The sequence below is a fragment of the Cydia splendana genome, chromosome Z, assembly GCF_910591565.1.
Source record: "Cydia splendana chromosome Z, ilCydSple1.2, whole genome shotgun sequence".
In the NCBI taxonomy this organism is placed as follows: Eukaryota; Metazoa; Arthropoda; class Insecta; order Lepidoptera; family Tortricidae; genus Cydia; species Cydia splendana.
The window spans coordinates 43,971,528-43,991,322 of record NC_085987.1 but is presented as its reverse complement, the minus strand read 5'-3'; the positions used below and the strand labels follow the sequence as shown (position 1 = coordinate 43,991,322).

The 19,795-nt window shown below is 38.5% G+C and overlaps 1 protein-coding gene and 1 long non-coding RNA gene across 2 annotated transcripts in view; one reads left to right on the top strand and one right to left on the bottom strand.

Annotated features, from left to right (window-relative positions):
• LOC134804157 (uncharacterized) overlaps nt 1-19,795 on the top strand; it is a 460,972-nt gene that overhangs the window by 123,717 nt on the left and 317,460 nt on the right. The gene's annotated exons all lie outside the window — the stretch shown is intronic.
• LOC134805146 (dynein axonemal heavy chain 5-like) overlaps nt 1-19,795 on the bottom strand; it is a 30,207-nt gene that overhangs the window by 3,181 nt on the left and 7,231 nt on the right. Inside the window, exons 5-10 of the mRNA XM_063778448.1 lie at nt 19,581-19,778; nt 17,395-17,719; nt 14,543-14,766; nt 7,905-8,052; nt 2,653-2,834; nt 165-368 (exon numbers count right to left, since the gene is read on the bottom strand). Of these exons, the coding sequence (XP_063634518.1) occupies nt 165-368; nt 2,653-2,834; nt 7,905-8,052; nt 14,543-14,766; nt 17,395-17,719; nt 19,581-19,778 (1,281 nt within the window). The remainder of the gene's footprint in view (nt 1-164; nt 369-2,652; nt 2,835-7,904; nt 8,053-14,542; nt 14,767-17,394; nt 17,720-19,580; nt 19,779-19,795) is intronic.

Here is a 19,795-nt window from a genome sequence, read left to right as displayed (position 1 = left end):
TAGCGTACAGCGAGTGGCAGACAATAGGCAGTTCCACGTCCATCTTCACCAAGCAGTCAGACTTCCTGATGAGTAACCTGACAGTGCTGTTGACGCTGATGCGGCCAGCGCCATACATCTTCAGTATCAGGTCCTAACCAGATTTGTATATATCATTGACTTACCTCCAAAGAATCATTGACCAGAGTAAAGTAATTCTTCTTAGCGTACAGCGAGTGGCAGACAATAGGCAGTTCCACGTCCATCTTCACCAAGCAGTCAGACTCCCTGATGAGTAACCTGACAGTGCTGTCCAGGTTCACGCTGATGCGGCCAGCTTCGTCGATCTTCAGCAAGGTGTTGTTGAGGCAGTCGTCCACGTCCCAGAGCTGTGGAATGACATGATGTTATTACATAATGTAGACTTACCCCCTTATTCATAAACGTTTACTAAAGTTGACAAGCCGATAATAATCGTTTGTCCCTTTCCGACGTATTGGTATGATGGAAAGGGACAAACGATTATTATCGGCTTGTCAACTTTAGTAAACGTTTATGAATAAGGGGGTTAGACCATAACCGATGTGAGAACGGAAAGTGAGGAGATAGGGTGAAACGGAACGTAAGTGAGAGAGAGAAGGATGACAAGAGGTGCGAAATTGACGTTGGCGGGTAGAACGATTTGAGTGATGACTTGATGAGCGAACAAATAAGTTGTAGGCTTATCCTAGGGCGCTTTCTTTGCCCAGAGGCTAATGGCGTTATTCATAAACGCGTTACTGGCCTGAATGGCTATGGATCGTTTGTCTTTCTCTGTCATTTTGACTTATGTATTTGTAAGAAAGGGATAAAACATAATTTAACTAAATCAAGCCCGTAAAGCATTACGGATTTTGTAAAGGTAACTACAGACTTCTTTTCAAAATTTGCAATATTTTACCGGTTAGTTTAAAATGTAAATACTTACTTGCGATCAATAACCATAGTTACAAAGAGCTTAACTCAGCTGATCCCTTAATACCAGTTAATCATACATACATCACAAAGGCTGTGACTTCAGGCAAACTATCCGTTCCTAGAATTAATAATTACTACGGGGATAGAACCCTTAGGAAAAGAATTCCATACTTACTTAATAGTTTGCCTGAAGCCATAAGACGTGAAAATAATAAGCCTAAATTTAAAACTATGTTAAAAAAACACTACCATAATATATTGTAGTAATTTAAACTCTAAATAAGTAAGTACATACAATTTTATAAGTTATTAAGTTAACAACTAGAGACTGATGACCCCACAGTCAAACTCATTGTTGAGTTTTGCGGGGCTATGCCTATTTTTAAGAATAACTGTATTTTTATGAAATAAAATAAATAAATAAATAAGGGGGAAAGTCTGGCGGTGCAGAGGAGTAACCGCTAACGTTCTTGCGATCATGCAGTGCCAGAAGGGGGTGATTTGAAGTCTTTAATTATATTTATATTTTATTTTTGGATTTTGTTTTGTTTACCAAAAGTATAAATTTACTGCATACCATCTACCTGCTAACGGCAAACCATGCCTCCTCTATAGAGCTACAAACATTGCAACGTTGCCAGCACATAGAAACGCATCAAACATAGATACAGGTTGTTAGAACTATCATACCTAGTAGTTACCAGGACGATATGATATTGAGGAGTTGTGCCTAACTAACCTTATCTAGATCTAGGTCAGAGTGAAACCTGTGTAGGTACGTGTAATCAATAGTTTCATCTCACTTGCTTTGATGCACCGATTCAGTAAGAAGCAAGTAACTAGAACTTTGGCTAGTTGTGATCAAAGTTATAAAAAGTTTTAAAACTTGAAAGTTTGAAACTTTATGAAATATAAACCTTTTTATTCACGATGGAATGACACATAAATAAAACAACGGGTTGCACTCCGGGAGTGCCGGCAGAAGTGAAAACTCAACGACATTGTAACTCAAAATATTAATAACAGGGCACTATGTATAATTGAGGTTAACGCCATCTAGCGATGTATCGTCGCATTGTTTGAAACCCCTAAACACATCACTGTGAGTACTACTGGTACTACCGTTATATTAATACCAGTTTGAGGGAAACTCACTAGATGGCATTTAAATCAAACAACAATGACATTATCCGTCACACATAACATAAGTCACGCAAGCGCCCTGCGCCGCCTACATGAAACAGCAGGCTCAGGCATACATTTTGGCCGTGCGATAGAAAGAGAGGAGAGACGCCTTACGCGTTACGCCTTACGCTGTCTCGAGTTTATCATATTTTCCCCACCTCAAAAAGTGCACAGCGCCGCTAAAGAAGTTTTCACTTCAAAAACGAATTGAGGATTATAAAGTTTTAAAAAGTTGTAACTAGTAGGTAGTATAGTGTGTTCAGGATCAGCTTTAAAAAGAGCAAGCAAGCACAAAATTAGTCATGCGCGCCTGTAAAGTTTATGTTGAACCAGGACAAGATAACATTGGAAGTGGTTTTAAAAATACCATGTACCATGATAACAAATGCAGTTTTGATAAAGATTATCGTGGTACAGGAGGAGACAGCGGGGCCATCACTAACAGAGATAGCACTACTGCCAAGCGTTCTCGATATATGCGACAGAGATAGCAATACTGCATCGCCGGAGACATTATCCACGACTACTCACGTTCTGGTTCATCCAGACGGCACGCATGGATTGATCATAGTTGGTTATAAGCGTCCTGGTGTTGGAGTATTTCCTCATCACGTCCATGGCGGCGGGCAGGGATCGTAACACGGGATGCGCAGATACGCTCTCTACGGTCTCCGTCATGTTGTGAAGGAGACAGCGGGACCATTTTATGCGTCCTGGAAACGAATATCCAATATGAACATAGACCTGATTACTTAATAACAAATTTCTGATTCATAATTTTATATACCAAGAATCCTTATCCTCTCTCTAGCACATTCAGTACCAGCGCGTGCGCGAAAACTCGCATGTAGCGAAAAGCGACTACGGGCTGAGCGCCCGCCTACCGGTTATTTTTTGTCACTATTTCTATTTAATAAATTAGATTAAAGTATTCTGACAAATACGTACGTTTCCGAGAAAATACGAAGGAAAACAATTATGCACTACATCTGTATTATCTTGATAAACCTGTGTGTTCTATAATGTCGTAACGTAACATTTGCAGGAAAGGCTTTTTATTTTCATAATCTCCTGGTAGTTGTAGTGCAAATTTAGCCCATACAGCAGCTTTTAAAAGGCAGCTGGCACTAAATTGTAGTTTTTATATTGAATTTTTACATGTTTTAAGAGGAAATGCCATGAATAAATTCACACGGAAGCTAGACTATATTTTCAAGGTTAGTAAACTCCAACCACAACCTAAAAGGTTGTTAACTAGTTAGAAAATAATCACGAAAATAGATGATGAAAATTATACTTTTATTTTCATTTATTTTCAGTTGTATATCGTCAGGTGACAAGCAAAACTCACTAATTACCACCACAAGTTCATAGGCATAGTGAACCATAGTAGTACCTAAAAAAAGGTAGATTTTTTTTTTTTTTTTTTTTTGTAATTAGTGAGTTTTGCTTGTCACCTGACGATATCGTTATAATTCCATAGCAGTATAATTTTGTTATAAAAGAGCGGTAGGTATAGCTGAGGCAGCTGACCAGCAAAATTTTAAACAGAAATAGGGTAATTCGCCAGTAACTGGCCACTTTTAGTAAATTGGCTGCCCTAAACTAAAAATGAATTCTATTCACCTATAAATATAATTCATTTTAATAGTATATGTAAGGTGGCCAGTTATTGAAACCTTACTAAAAATAAATAAATTCTGTTTATAGGTGAATAGAATTCATTTTTAGTTTAGGACGGCCAGTTACTAAAACCGGCCAGTTACTGGCGTATTACCCTATATTTTGAGAGTAATTGAGCTAAAAAGATAAACCCACTCGATGTTCGATTAGCTTCCGTCGCAAGTTCTGCGGGGCGCCGTATCTTCTGCCTCCATCTGATTTCCTGGCTTTACGACAATTTTTTAGGGTTCCGTACCCAAAGGGTAAAAACGGGACCCTATTACTAAGACTCCGCTGTCCGTCCGTCCGTCCGTCCGTCTGTCACCAGGCTGTATCTCATGAACCGTGATAGCTAGGCAGTTGAAATTTTCACAGATGATGTATTTCTGTTGCCGCTATAACAACAATTACTAAAAAGTACGGAACTCTCGATGGGCGAGTCCGACTAGCACTTGTCCGATTTTGTTAGGGTTCCGTACCCAAAGGGTAAAAACGGTACCCTATTACTAAGACTCCGCTGTCCGTCCGTCCGTCTGTCACCAGGCTGTATCTCGTGATCTGTGATAGCTAGACAGCTGAAATTTTCACAGATGATGTATTTCTGTTGCCGATATAACAACAAATACTAAAAACAGAATAAAATTAAGATTTAAGTGGGGCTCCCATACAACAAACGTGATTTTTGACCGAAGTTAAGCAACTTCGGGCGGGGTCAGTACTTGGATGGGATGACCGTTTTTATAGATAATGGTACGAAACTAGGGCTCGCGGTCGTGTCCGGGTTTCGTGTACACGTGTTCGGTACCCGTTTCCGAACTACACGTACACGGTTTTCTGACCCGTTCTACACGTGTAGTCGTGCACACGTGTAATTAAGATCCGTGTATCCGGGTACCCGTGTACCCGTGTACACGGCGAAACGGACCTTAAATACACGCGGGCCTAACCCGTCCTTGGCGTGTAGCGGAGATTGTAGTAATGTATATATGGATGTTCAATGTGATTGATATGTGTTGTACCAATTTAATTTATTTTTCACCTCAGCAGCTCGAACAAGGGTACTTTGCTAACAGTGAGCAAAATGCGATTTTGTTAAAGGAAAATATAACATATTCCGTTCGTGGTAGTTTCAGTCAGAGATGGGCAAAATTCATTTGAATGACGAATTACGAATGAGAATTACCAAATCATTCGCGAATGACGAATAATTTTTTCGAATGATCATTCGTGTTCAATTCATTCGCGAATAATTTATTCGGCGAATAAAATAGCCCACGAATAAATTATTTGCGAATAATATTGTTGAATAGTTAGCTTACAAAATAACTATTTAGCTGTTTTATATCCCAATAGTAAAAATAAAATGTTTTCTATCGGTTTATCTGGTTGGTTGATTTGAGGTGTGGAAACTGGGAATACGCCTCATGTATTGGCGGTCACGTGGGGCGAGAACAACTGGAAATACACCAATAATGGGGGTATTCCCGTTTGTCCCCTTCGGGAACATGTGGGAAAAGACAAACAATCTTTCCCATTTGTCCCCACTTCATTGAAGCAGGAACAAATAGGAACACACCATTAACGGGTGTATTATTCTTATTGTTCCCCGATGGGAATAGGCGCTGCATATAAAACATTTCCATTTGTCCCTCATGTATGGCGTAGGTCACGTGGATAGGGGACAAATGGGATTACATCAATAATGCACCCATTATAACCAATAATGGGTGTATGCCCATTTGTCCCCGCGGGGAACATATAGGAAAAGAAGCCGCATATAAATATTTCCCATTTGTTCCCACCTTATTTTTGTAAGGACAAAAGGGAACACACCATTTTCGGATGTATTCCCATTTGTCCCCGCCGGGTACAGAAGTGATAGGATTTGCATATAAATATTTCCCATCTGTACCCTCCTTATTGGTGTGGGGACAAATGGGAACACACCATTTTCGGAAGAATTCCTATTTGTCCACGCCGCGAGAGACATTTGGGAAAAGACGCTGCATAGAAATCTTTTGTATCGGCACCAAATGGGAACACCAATATCTGGGTCAAATGGTAGCACCAAAACTCTTATAAAACATTCCCATTTGTCCCCGCCTCATGTATGGCGTAGGTCACGTGAATCGGGGACAAATGGGAATACACCAATAATGCACCCATCATTACCAATAATGGGTGAATTCCCATTTGTCTCCGCGGGGAACATATGTGAAGACCCTGCATAAAAATATTTTCCATTTTTCCCCACCTTATTGGGGTGGGGATAATTGGGAACACAATTTTCGGATGTATTCCCATTAGTCTACGTCGGGAACTGATGGAATAGGTGCTGCATATAAATCGTACCCATTTGTCTCCGCCTCGGGGACAAATGGGAACACCAATATCGGGGACAAATGGGAACACCAAAACTCATATACAACATGCACATTTGTGCCCGCCTCATGTATGGTGTAGGTCACGTGAATCGGGGACAAATGGGAATACACAAATAATGCACCCGTCATTACCAATAATGGTCGAATTCCCATTTGTCTCCGCGGGGAACATATGTGAAGACCCTGCATAAAAATATTTTCCATTTTTCCCCACCTTATTGGGGTGGGGATAATTGGGAACACAATTTTCGGATGTATTCCCATTTGTCTACGTCGGGAACTGATGGAATAGGTGCTGCATATAAATCGTACCCATTTGTCTCCGCCTCACGTATGGCGGCGGTCACTTAGGGCAGGAACAAATAGGAATACACCAATAAAGAGTGTATTCCCATTTGTTCCCGCGAGAAACTTATGGGGAAAGACGCTGCATAGAAATCTTTTGAGGTGGGGACAAATGGCAACGCCAATATCGGGGACAAATGGGAACACCAAAATTCATATAAACATTCCCATTTGTCCCCGCCTCGTGCATGGCGTAGGTCACATGAATTGGAGACAAATGGGAATACACCAATAATGCACCCATTATTGGTGTATTCCCATATTACTAATAATTACCAATAATGGGTGAATTCCCATTTATCTCCGCGGGGAACATATGGGTAGACCCTACATAATAATATTTTACACAAATATCGGATGTATTCTCACTTGTCCCGGCCGGGAACAAATGGGAATAGGCGCTGCATATAAACAATTCCCATTTGTCCCCACCATGGATGGCGACGGTCAGTTGGGGCCTTTCCCAAAATTTTCCTTGGCTCTAAAATACGCTGCAGTTGCATACCTATTCAGATTTGCCATCTGAGTGTGTATTACAAAAATCCTTCGTGTAATTTATTCGAATAATTCATTTCTTATTCGAAATTCTAAACGAATGGTTTATTCGCGAATATTAATCTCACCATAATTATTTAGATTAAAAATGATTCGAATAATGCCCAACTCTGGTTTCAGTAAGCATAACTATCTACTTTTGTATTAAATAATCATTTAGGTTTATATAACACTTTAAACTCTCGCGTTTTGTACACATATTTAATTACACAAACGGGTCTACCGCGATATAATTTCATTGTTTTTACCTTTAATTCCGACGTTTCAGCTGAGTTGCACCAGCTGTGGTCATGGAAAGACTGACGTCCCAACAAATGGTAACATGGTGGTGGTGGTATTTAGGTTTACTTTAATTATCAAAAAACTACATCAATGAAGAAATTGAAATACCAACAATGAAGTCAACGGTTACTGAGATATTGTTAATTTTAATCTTATGATTATTGAAACAAATTGTACTTACCTACCTATTATTGACATTACAAATCAATCCAGTAAAACTGCAAAGTAGGTAATCGAATCTTCCTAACCTTCCACATATTCAATCGTATGTCTTCATAGCACGAATCTCCGCTACACGAGAGTGAAGGGTCGAACCGGCGGGTAAATAAGATCCGTTATTTCGTGTATCCGTGTACCCGTGTACACGGGTACCCGTGTAAACGTTTCCGAATCCGGGCGGGTTCGTGTAGTTCGGGTTCTTAAGCCCGGCGGGCTTAAGAACACGGGTACCCGTGTCAGCGTGTAACACGTGTATCGGGAGCTCTATACGAAACCCTTCGTGTGCGAGTCCGACTCGCACTTGGCCGGTTTTTTATTTTTAAGAAACATGCTCACCGGCCACGGGAGAGTAGTTTCTCGGCAGCGGCGGATCGTCTTTTTGCTTCTTGAACATCTTGGTGATCTTATCCACCTCCTTCTCGCAGTAGCGTAGGACTCTGTCGTATTTCTCGCCCAACTTCGTTATTTGAATCTTTTGACTGACCTGGAATTAGAAAACTAAAGTTAAAATCCATCATTAATTAGGTACAGAAAACTGATACAAAACGGTTCCTTTATATATAATTTATAACGGTTCTTTTATTTATAATTATGTATAACTTAATATACTCATCGAGGCGATTCTAAAAAATCCCAAACACAATTATAATCTGTTTCTTTAGGTATTTAAATAAAAGTAAACAAAATCTACCCTCAAATGGCTCCTTAACCCAGTTGAGGGTAGATGAAAACATTACATGATCAAATAATGTAGGTTAAAGTCAGGTCGTTCAGTGACAGACCCAGGCGCTTTTATATTTGCTTGCTTAAACAATAACTTTTATAACTACCCGAAAATGTACAAATTAAATAAATAAATATTATAGGACAATTTTACACAGATCAATCTAGTCCCACGGTAAGCTCAATAAGGCTTGTGTTGTGGGTACTAGACGACGATATATATAATATATAATTATACTTATATAAATATTTATATACATAGAAAACATCCATAACTCAGGAACAAATATTTGTGATAAACACACAAATAAATGCCCTTACCAGGAACCGAAAAAAAAATGTTTTTTTACTTTTATTTAAACACCTAAAGACACAAAATATAGGTTGCGTTGTTTTATCATAGAGTTATTATGGCCACCTCCTGTCTCCATCATCATCAGCTTGATGGTATCATAATATTGCATTGTCACCCAACTTACATACGAGTATGTATGGTCGAAAGTTTTTATGTACGACCCATTTTGTACCTTGTCACATTGACAATAGTAGAGTTAGACCAAGAAAAGTCTGCAGCGATTTTGATAGCAGTGCAAGTGTTTATTTATACGTCATAATTTCATAGAAGTTAGACGTTTAAAATGACACTTGCACTGCGTGGGCTATCAAAATCACTGCAGACTTTTCTCGGTCTGACTCTATAGGGTCTCTAGCGACTTTCATGTTGATTGTCACTGTGATGACTGTGACAAGGTACGAAATGGGTCGCAAATTAATACTTTTGACTGTACCTATGCAAAATTTTCAGCTTCATCGGAAACCGGGAAGTGGGTCTAATTTTTACAGACAACCGGACAGATGAAAGTAAATAAATGGCCACCTCCTGTCTCCATAATCAGATGAGCTTGATGACCATAATATTGCATTGTCACCCGACTTACATAATGTATGCAAATTTTCAGCTTCATCGGAAACCGGGAAGTGGGTCAAAAAACCTTGCAAAATTTGACACAGACAACGGGACCGGTGAAACTAATAAATAAAAGCTTGTAATAAAACATCCAGTGTATGTGTGTGTGTGCATCGGCCGTGTACGAAGCTCCAAAAGTAGGCTAATGCATTTTTTTCTCTTAGAAAGTTTTTCAACTGCTACTATTTCTGATAGCCTGGTGGAATCAACCACGTGACTAGGTACAATGCGACGTTGCACCGGCGACCTTCAGAAACGCGACGTTGCAGTATTTCAGGACAAAGCTACCTGTGGAGTTGTTAGTACCGCTTGCGCCTAGCTACAGCAAACCAACATAATGTGAGCTAGATCTGTAGCTGTCTGTAGAGGGCTCATACACTTAGGTGTAACAAATTAAATTTAATGACGAATAGGATTATTGAGCGTTGCAAGGGATTCAAGGCACGAGAATTGAATAAACATTGCCACCGAGTGAAAAAAAAATCATACCAAATCCAATCCAAATGGCCGTTCAAAGATAGGTGGCGTTTCAATCTGTTTTGCATATTGCCTAGGTAAGTGCACCATCAGAGCCAAATGGGTTAAACCGATGGAAATCAAAGTATCCAAATAATTTTCTACTGCTATGTTAATACCTCAGCGAAAATTTAAAAGATGTCTTTAACTAATTTCGTGATATTGCCGGCATAGTCACGAACTATAAAAATAATTTCAAATCGTCCCTTGCAGTTAAACATTCTTCGTACAAACTTCGTGTTCTATGATAGCCTAGTATTTACACGTTCCCGTGTTACAAGCGACGTTTGCATTCAAGGACGTTTGCTCGCAATGTCTCTGCAGACAATGTTTTGCTAGCTTCGCTTTGTATACCTATTGCGTTGTACTCGTATGGCCCCGTCACTATCGCTTTTCGTAGGAGAGATACAACGCAAATATTTGGGTAGGTTAATACCAAATGTGTGTTGCCGTGCGTATAAGTACGTAGGGAAAGTACTTAGCTAAATCCCCTTCTGTTTCTTGTAGAGAGGAATCAGATATTTATACGTTTCATAGTGGATGGGTCTCTCTGCAAAGTGGACAACATCTAAAAAGCCCTCTTCCGATCTCGACTACGATGAGCTTCGAGCAACACCGGCTTGATGCGTCGGAATCAAATAATAGTTATTTTTCGCAAATTCAAACTTATTTATCGTAAGCTCTGCCAGATGATGAGTATCTACCTTCTATATGGGTCCAATTGAAATTACTTAAGCAGTACAAAAATCGTAAAAATGAGTTATCCGTACTCGGCGTTCAAAACTTCTTAATAAATAAAAGTTTTGGCACCATCGAAGTCATCGAACTTGTAACTAGATTTTCCACTCTGGCACGCTACAATAGCATATATGTACGCTTTTTAAAAATCAGTAACGTTCTACTTATGAAAGCAACAGAATGTAAATAATCGTATATGATTCATAATTTTTACTTATTTTTCAAAAGTGTTTTTCAATAAAAAGACACGTCAAGATTGTAAAAAAACGAATTATACTAGCGCATCTAGAATTCTAGACTATTTCAACTACAATTTCATGTTTCCTTGGTATGTACAGACTGCGAAGGGTGACTAAGCCGAACTTGGGAGCAAATAGACGGAGCTTTGACTTCAAAAAATGGTCCACATATATTATTTAGTCACACCATGAGACATCACTGATCCCTTTTTCATAAGTATACACCGCGCCCGCGGCAATGAATATTTCCCAACAATACACATTTTCCCTCTATTGAAAAAAGTTGATTGTTTACTAAAAGTTTTGAATTTTTGATTGGCCAAAATAAAATTCTATCAGTCAAACATTTTGCCCAGCATTACAATATTTGACGTTTTCAATCTGAGCGTAGCAAAGTTTAGTCACACGCGACACAATATGACATGGGGTCATACTCGTATTTGAGCTTAAGTCATGACTTCTATAATAGGTAGAGTCTGGCTACTGAAATATTACACAAAGTTTTGGCGGGAAATCAAAATGATATATTTCCGTCAAGGGCGTACATTGAATCCTGAATGAAGCGATGGATTCTACAATGTAATGTAATGAGGGATTCAAGTGTTAATGCCCAAGACGAAATAATTTTGATACCGTGTGACAGATACTGCTTTTCACATCAACTATGAGGAAAATAAAAAATAAATAAATGAGGAAATTATCATGTATCAAAACGCTATTTAAGCTATAAAAATTGTATGTAAAAATGAAAAACAATGTGTCCTATAACAGAAAAGTACCACTTTGATCCGTCCTAGCAGGGAAGAAAAGTGCCACTTTGATCCCTCCTAGCAGGGAACAAAAAGCCCCTTTCCGAATAGGTGATGTGAAAAAAATCTTGGGCTGGTCACACTTTGTGTAGTAGGAATTATAGTTTTGATATTAGAAAATATTTTTGATTTTCTGTGCACACGTAAGGTATCTAAGGATATAAATTACGTTACATTGACATGTGCACTCAGAGTCAGCGCACATCATTTCTACCACTATGTAAAGTACAGTCAACGACAAACAGACATGTTTACGTTCCAATGTTTTGATTTTATTTATATTTTCCAGAACTTCTAGTTTATCCGTTTCTTTACACACTTGTCCTGTTTATAAGATTCAGGTATTAATTAATTCACGTACTTAATCAAAGTTATAGGCAAATGTTAGAACTACTACTTAAAGTATCAAAAAAGATAAGAGCACCAACCTACTAAATTGTTTACGACTTGTAAACATTGCACTTTTTCGTTATACCACGCTTCACGTCGACTTCGCACATCGTCGTAATTGTTTACGAGCTTAAATATAGTAGTTTGCGAACCTCACTCGGTATAGTCATTATTAACATTATTTAAAATAAACCCCTTATAAGCCACAAAAAATTTGAATGAATGACATAAATTGACAACTGACTTTTAGCTTTTTTTAATATCATAGACAATTGGTGATCCAACAAGGAAATATCTGTCAACAATATTTGGCTAGCCAGACTCTATTCAAGTTCGCTGAGGATAATACAAAAATGAGACAAGTTTGTAATGTTATCTGTATAGAAAATCGTCTTTGCGGCACGGCCGTACCCCCAGATATCACAAATTTAGAAACTTTCTCGACTATGACACAACAGGAGGTGGCCACCCCCACTCACTTTCCACTGCCCAGTGTCCGATGCACCCCTTTCAACATGATTGCACTCATCTCTTCAATAGTATGATATCCTGGTAGGTGCAAGCCTTTGATCTTGCGTCGGACAACATGCAGGTTGAATTTAATTAGTGGTTAGTGGTACAAGTGCACCGTCTGGCAGTCTAACATAAGTTGCGTTCTCGCGCGCGAGTCTATACTTGAAGTCACGAGATGGAGTCGCGCGCGAGAATGTAACTCATGCTAGACCGCCTGATATTGTCAGAGTAGCGAGGGTGCTTATATTGGGTTATGCAACGTGCTCACTAGGAACCCGAAAGATTTTAACCACGCATTTCTGAGGCCAAAAAGAGGAAATAGTAGTTTAGGTAAAAAAAACCTGTTTTCTTATAACGATTTTTTGAATTCATTATATGACATTTACTTTTATGTACAAATAGTACTAATAGTCCCGAATTTGGCAGTATTTATTAAGTGGGTCGGAGCCCAGTCAACTTTGGGATCCACTGCTATAAACAAAGCGCCGGCTCGCCCCACGCGCCGCGCTTCTAATGAAGTTGGTTTAGATATCTGACAGATATTTAATTGACAAATTGAAGTGCTGAGAAAAAATAAACAACGGGTTGCAGTCCGGGAGTGCCAGCAGAAGTGAAAACTCAACGACATTGTAACTCAAAATATTAATAACAGCGCCATCTAGTGCAAAATGTCTGCAGCACTATGTATAATTGAGGTTAACGCCATCTAGCGTTATTTCGTCGCATTACTTGAAACCCCTAAGCACATCACTGTGAGTACTACAGTTATATTAATACCAGTTTGAGGGAAACTCATTAGATGGCATTTAAATCAAAAACAATGACATTGTCTGTCACACATGACGTCACGCAAGCGCCCTGCGCCTCCTAAACGAAACAGTAGGCTCAGGCATACATTTTCGCCGCACGGTAGAAACAGAGGGTTACACCTTACGCCTTAGGCTGTCTCGAGTTTAACATTTTTTCCCCACTTCAAAAATTGCACAGCGCCGCTAAAGAAGTTTTCACTTCAAAAATCTGAGACCACTGCTCTAACATTTACAACATATCACGTTTGCTTACAATTTTAATAAAAGCTATATTTGTGTAAAATATCGCACTCTTCTCTTCCTGTTTACTCGTTGATACATTTGCAGACGAAACAAAGATAATGTTTTCAGTGACAAAGTGGCAGTTGTGTGTAGTTCTAAAACAACTTGCAAATCTCATGTAGTCCTGGTACTAGCCACGGTAGTTCTAATATTGTATGTCTATTGTTCGCGTCTTGTAGAACTAATGCTGAATTTAGACCGATATTGATGAACCAATAGCAACTTTCTGAATCGACCATTGGACGTTTATTCTTTGAATTAAAGTTGATAATTGTATGTCATGTGTGGACGATGGTACTCGTACAGTCACTACAAAACAACTACAACGCTTACCTTTTCAAACCTGGTCAGAAACTTGATGCCATACGACGACACGCTGGCAAAATTCTCCTCTATGGTGTTTCCTAATATGGACTTCGCGTATTTTGTTTGTCTTTCGTTCCAAAAACAGTCCTTATCTAAACGCTTACCTTTTGAAACTTGATGCCTTGCGGCGTCTACCACATGCTGGAAAAGTTCTCCTCTACAGTGTTTCCTATGGATTCACGTACCTATCATATTTGTATTCTACTTGAAAACTTGGTAGTACTATTTAAGTACTTTGTCAAAGATGGTCACATAGGTAGGTACTATACTTGTTTGGACTCACGTAGCATTGTTCTTCTGCTACAAGACTTGGCAGTCCTTACGTAACCGCTTACCTTTTCAAACTTGGTTAAAAACTTGATGCCTTGCGGCGTCTCGTCTCCCACAAACTGACAGTGGCAAAGCTCTCTTCTATGGTGTTTCCTGTGGATACGCGTAATTACGTTTGTTTTCCGTTCCAAAATCTAGTCCTTACCTTTTTAAACCTGGTAAGAAACTTGAAGTTTTGCGGCGTCTCCCACACGCTGGAAAAGTTCTCCTCTATATACAGTGTTCCCTATGGATTCCCGTAGCCTATTTGTCTTCTGCTCGAAAACCTGGTAGTACTTATCAAAGCACTTACCTTTTCAAACCTGGTCAGAAACTTGATGCCTTGCGGCGTCTCCCACACGCTGGAAAAGTTCTCCTCTATAGTGTTCCCTATGGATTCCCGTAGCATGTTCGTCTTCTGCTCGAAAGCCTGGTAGTCTTTGTCGAATTCATTATTCCTGTAGTCCAAATAGTCGTACTGGCAACTGGTTACTGCCTTCTTTGCTTCTTCGAACGCGTGGACGGCTTCCTCGAGATCTGCAAGTTAAAAAAATCCCATCAAAAACATAAATGTGAAATGAGAGCCAAGTTCAATATTAAGAATATTCGTCGTTGACTTCGCCACCGACTTCGAAAAATACCCTTTTTCATGCAGGTGTACTGAAAGACAAAGGCCTATATTGTATGGATTGTAAAAAAAAAGCTATTACTCCCTAGACAGTTATAGCTTTTTTTTATTATGTCAACAATTCATACGAACCATGTAGGTTATAAGTAAAACACTTTGTTTAAAGTCAAGGTATAAAGGAGTTTTACTTTTAAAATACCGACGATTATTATTTAATATGTATGTTTATGCTTAAAAATATTTAATTTGATTAATTTAATAGCCGTTTAAAATATTATTACACAATTTTCAATTGTGACTGAATGTCGATGGGTCTGTGCCTTCGATGCCTACACTGCCAAAAAGTTTCAATATGGCGGACGAATGTTTGAAATGTCGTGAATATAATAGAGTCTAGTACAATATTCCACTTACCCCCCACGTTGCGCAATGTACTATTTTGTTGTTTTGTTGCAACGTCGAGCAGCAGCCAACATCAGCCGCCACCAGGCGGTCATAGGATAGATGAGTTAGACTTTGTAAAGTAAGCCCATTGATGAAAATGTATGACCTCGCCGCATAATGCACGCGAAATCGCAATAGGTTTTGAATCTTATACAGTGTGTTACCAGGACCCGGGCTTTTTTTAAGGGAGGTTAAAATATGGTATATCTATAATGTAACCATGACATTAATTTAATTAATAAACTAAATTTCAGACTTCGTTAACTTTCTAACAAAATTTTAATTGTTCGCAATGTACAGCACAGTAAATTGACAAGTAAGTGCTAATTACAGCTCTTCATACTTAGTTTATTACGAAGTTTATTTCAAGATACACTTAAGATATGGTCTCATTGATAAAGACTTTACTACCAACTAAATTAAACTGAAATACAAACCCCACATTGTAATAAAATAATACAGTAACCCCACATAATACGAGTACTTGACGTTGGTTTGGTACCTGTCTGAAGTGCTCGAGAATCCTTTCCTCAACTTGCACTGGCATGATCCCGTGCATGGCCCTTTCAGGCTGACCAGGGGCGATTGGCTTATTCTCACGAACTCGCTGAAAAGCCGCTGTTATCAATCGAGCATTGTGTGGATGTCGTCAATTTGGGAAGTGTTTCCTATAAAGCCTTAAGCCTTGAGCTGCAGTTGCACGTGTATCAACAACTCTCGAGCATTGTAACCCATTTTAAAGAAAAGCCACCAGTTTTTCTAATATTATTTGGTTTGTTTTGACAACCCGACGTGTTGACGATTTTTGAAATTGTCATGTCAAAGTTGACAAAAAACTCTTTAATTAATGTATTAAAACCTCCATACATGAACCCAATGATAAGGACGACAATAATTTACAATAATTGTCTCAGTATTTTACCCTCGTACCACGACATGCCTTGTACCACGTGCGTTAGCGATATGAGTAACGACAATTACGCAGTACACCCACTACATTGCGTGTGCGAATTTTGGAAATTTAATTAATTGAGCAGTTAATTTACATAATTATGATTTGCTAATACACGCAAACAACTGCTATTATTACCAGTTTTAATAAAAGCCCGATGGCTGGTAACACACTGTATAATCGCAATAGAAGTTAATTTAGTTTAAATTAATGATTGAGCTACCAATGTTTTAGAATACCAAGTACTCATAAGATATAAAGGGTTAACACGAACTCGACATACCTACTATTTATGAAAGTTTTACGCTTTCAGCGCCAAGCGCCACATTTTCAATACAAAATGAACCCCTTTAGTTTAGGTGGTTCTTGGCAGTGAATGTTAATAAGACTTTCCATCGAGCGACCTACGATTATATTTTATCGTGGAACGTATACTTTAGCAATGTCAAAACTTTACTTTTCTAAACTTAACATTACACAATAGAGAATATTAGGCAAAGCTCTGCGTAGGTGGCACCATTAGCACATACAGTAAACAAACCTCATTGACATCATCAATGACACATCATGCGTCAATCACATGGCCTACTATGAAATAATCGAAAGTTCGGCGTCTGCCTCTCTGTCACTCTTGCTTATTCGATCGATAGAGAGGCAGATAAATAAATCTCGATTTTCGCGTTTCGCGGTAGGCCACCTGTAAACAAACCGCCTCGGTGCATCAATGTCATAGTGAAAACCAAAGTGAAAACTTGTCAAAAAACTGTTTAAGGCCTAGTATGTATAAGTTACTCTATGGTTTACTAAACAACTTAACTGCACTCTGGCGGCAGAACATTGCAGTAATACTCCCTATTATAAAAAATCGCTCGATTTGAAATCGAATCGTACAGTCAAATAAGTCATAAATTCGTAGATTTTTTGCTAACCCTTAATTTGGCAAAAATCACGGATGGTCGTGAGTTCAAACCTCCTTGGCGCTCAACATTATCAATGATTCTGGTTAAAAAAAATACAAAAAGAGGGTATACGATTGTATACAGTATTTTGGACACCGCCAAATTAAGGGTGTAGCTGACACTTAATATAAATTCTGTAGTTCAAATGTAATATATATTCTGTAGGAATGTGGTAACCTTACCTTCACCAAGCAACAACCCCTCCATCCTCTTCGCAAACAAATGATTATAGTCCTCCATCAAATCAAACATCGCTATAATCTTATTCACCCTCTTACAGAACGTATCAAACTTCCCAAAAACATAGTTCTCAGAGAAACTGAACTGCTCAGTGTTTGGCAAAAACGGCTGGTTTTTAACATACAGGTACGTTTCTCTATAGGTTTTGTTTAGGTTTAGGCAGTGGATCAGCTTGTCCCGGACCAGGGCTCGGTCTTGGGACCAAATGGTTTCTTTGAAGCGGCATGTGATGTATTGCTTGCAGGTTTCTATCATTTGATTGGTTATCTGAAAGTTGTAGATGGTTGGTTGAGGAGCCAGCGATATAGTAGGTCAAATACACGATGATTTTTAATCGGTGATCACGTAGAAGTGGAAACGAACTTGTGTTTTTTAATCATAATTTTAATTTTGAGATCAAAATCCTTGTCACTCTACTAATCGGTATCTATGATTTATAGTCTCTTTACAAACTTAATGGCAAGTGATAATTTATGAGTAATAACTTGTCATTGTCATTCTCATATGCATAAACAAAATCATAGATCCGTCAAATTTCCCGCCATATCGATGACACTTGACGTATCGAATTTACTTCATGTAGGATAACCATGTATTTTTTTATCTTTTAACTTTTAATTAATTAAACAATGAGATAATTGCGTGAGACCTAGCATAATAAGTTTAATTTGGGCTAGATATTAATATTTTTTGGGCTAGATATTACTATTTGGTTGTACCTATTGGTACATATTTATTTTTATATAATTGTATATGATCGAATGTGTAATCTTCTTATTCCTGTAATTTATTTCGTGCACTACCTGTTTTAAAAGTTTTCTATTCTTTATATCCTGCTACCCCAAGGTTGTCTGGAAGAGATCGCTTACAGCGATAAGACCGCCTGTTGCTACCTTTATTTACACTGTAAATCTGGTTTTGTATTTTTTTTTCTTTGTGGTGCAATAAAGTGTATTTACTTACTTACTTATTTTTCTACTCCTGATCACCGATTAAAAATCATCGTGTATAGCTTAGTTAAATTTTCAACATTAGGCAAATAGGCTAGGTATGTTGATCCAGTGAACGGAACATACAGTCAAAGAATTTAATTTTATTGCCGACCCATTTTATACCTTGTCACAGTGACAATAGTGTTTAAAGTCTCTGGCGACTTTCAAATTGATTGTCACTGCACAAAGTAGGAAATTGGTCCGAAATTAATAGTAAATTATTGTCGTGGCTCGGAAGTAGCTACTTGCAGGCTGAGGATTCGTATTAAACGGACGACCTTGGGAGTCCGTTTAATCGAATCCGAAGCCAGCAAGTAGCCTTCCAGCCGAGTCATATATAGTGCTTTTCTCAAAAATGATGCAAGAAATATAAATATCATAGAAATATTTTACAGAAGCAACGTTCTTACGTATATATTTTCACAGAGAAATTTGCTTTGCCGCCTTTTTATGTTTTTTATAAAAAAAGAAGTGTATTTTTCTGCCGAAAATACGCCAACCTATTCGAGACATCTAAATAGTCGCGGTACCAACATTATAATAATAAGCACTAATAATCTGTTTGGCTGTTTAATGGGCCTGTGCCTTCATTTATTATGGCTATTTCAACTTTTAAAAAGTTTGGAACTCGTCAAATAATGGAATTTGTATGCAACATTGCAGTCCCAAAATCGAGACTGCAATGTTTTTAACTTTTTAATATTTGACTGACCATAAACTACGCGCTTCGCGGCCTAATTTTTAAACGGCAAATTCGACTTTGCCGTCCATTTTTGAGAAAATTCTTTTAATGTACATCCCATGACCAGGGGGAACCGGTTTATTCCTTGCTGGTTCCTGGTCATACTTAGAGACTAAAATGTCATACAGTTTTCTGGATTCAGCCTAGCAGCAAACATATAGCTTTTTTCTGCAAATCAATTTTACGTGACCCAATTGGTTGCAATTGTAGCACTAGTACCTATGTATGTGGCACTAGTAGTATTTACGTTCTTTTTGCCGCTAAATAGTACAATTCAAATGGTGTAGTTGTCACGATCAGCATATATGTATAGCTATGTTGTTTGTTCTGATATTACAATGTTTCAAAGGATTTAACATACCGATCAACGTATATTATCGAAGATAAATCTTACTTTAACCATCAACAAAGATATCCTCTCCGACGTATTATAGAACTGCGACACACTATGTATCAGCCGCACAGTCTGCAGCAGACTCAATATTGAGTCCTTGATCTTCACCGGATCGTCCAGGTACAACGAATGGCAGCACTTCTCCATGGCCTGGATGAACTTGGCGTTGTCTTTGGCCTCGTTGTAGCAGAAGGTGATCTTGTGATATGTGTCAC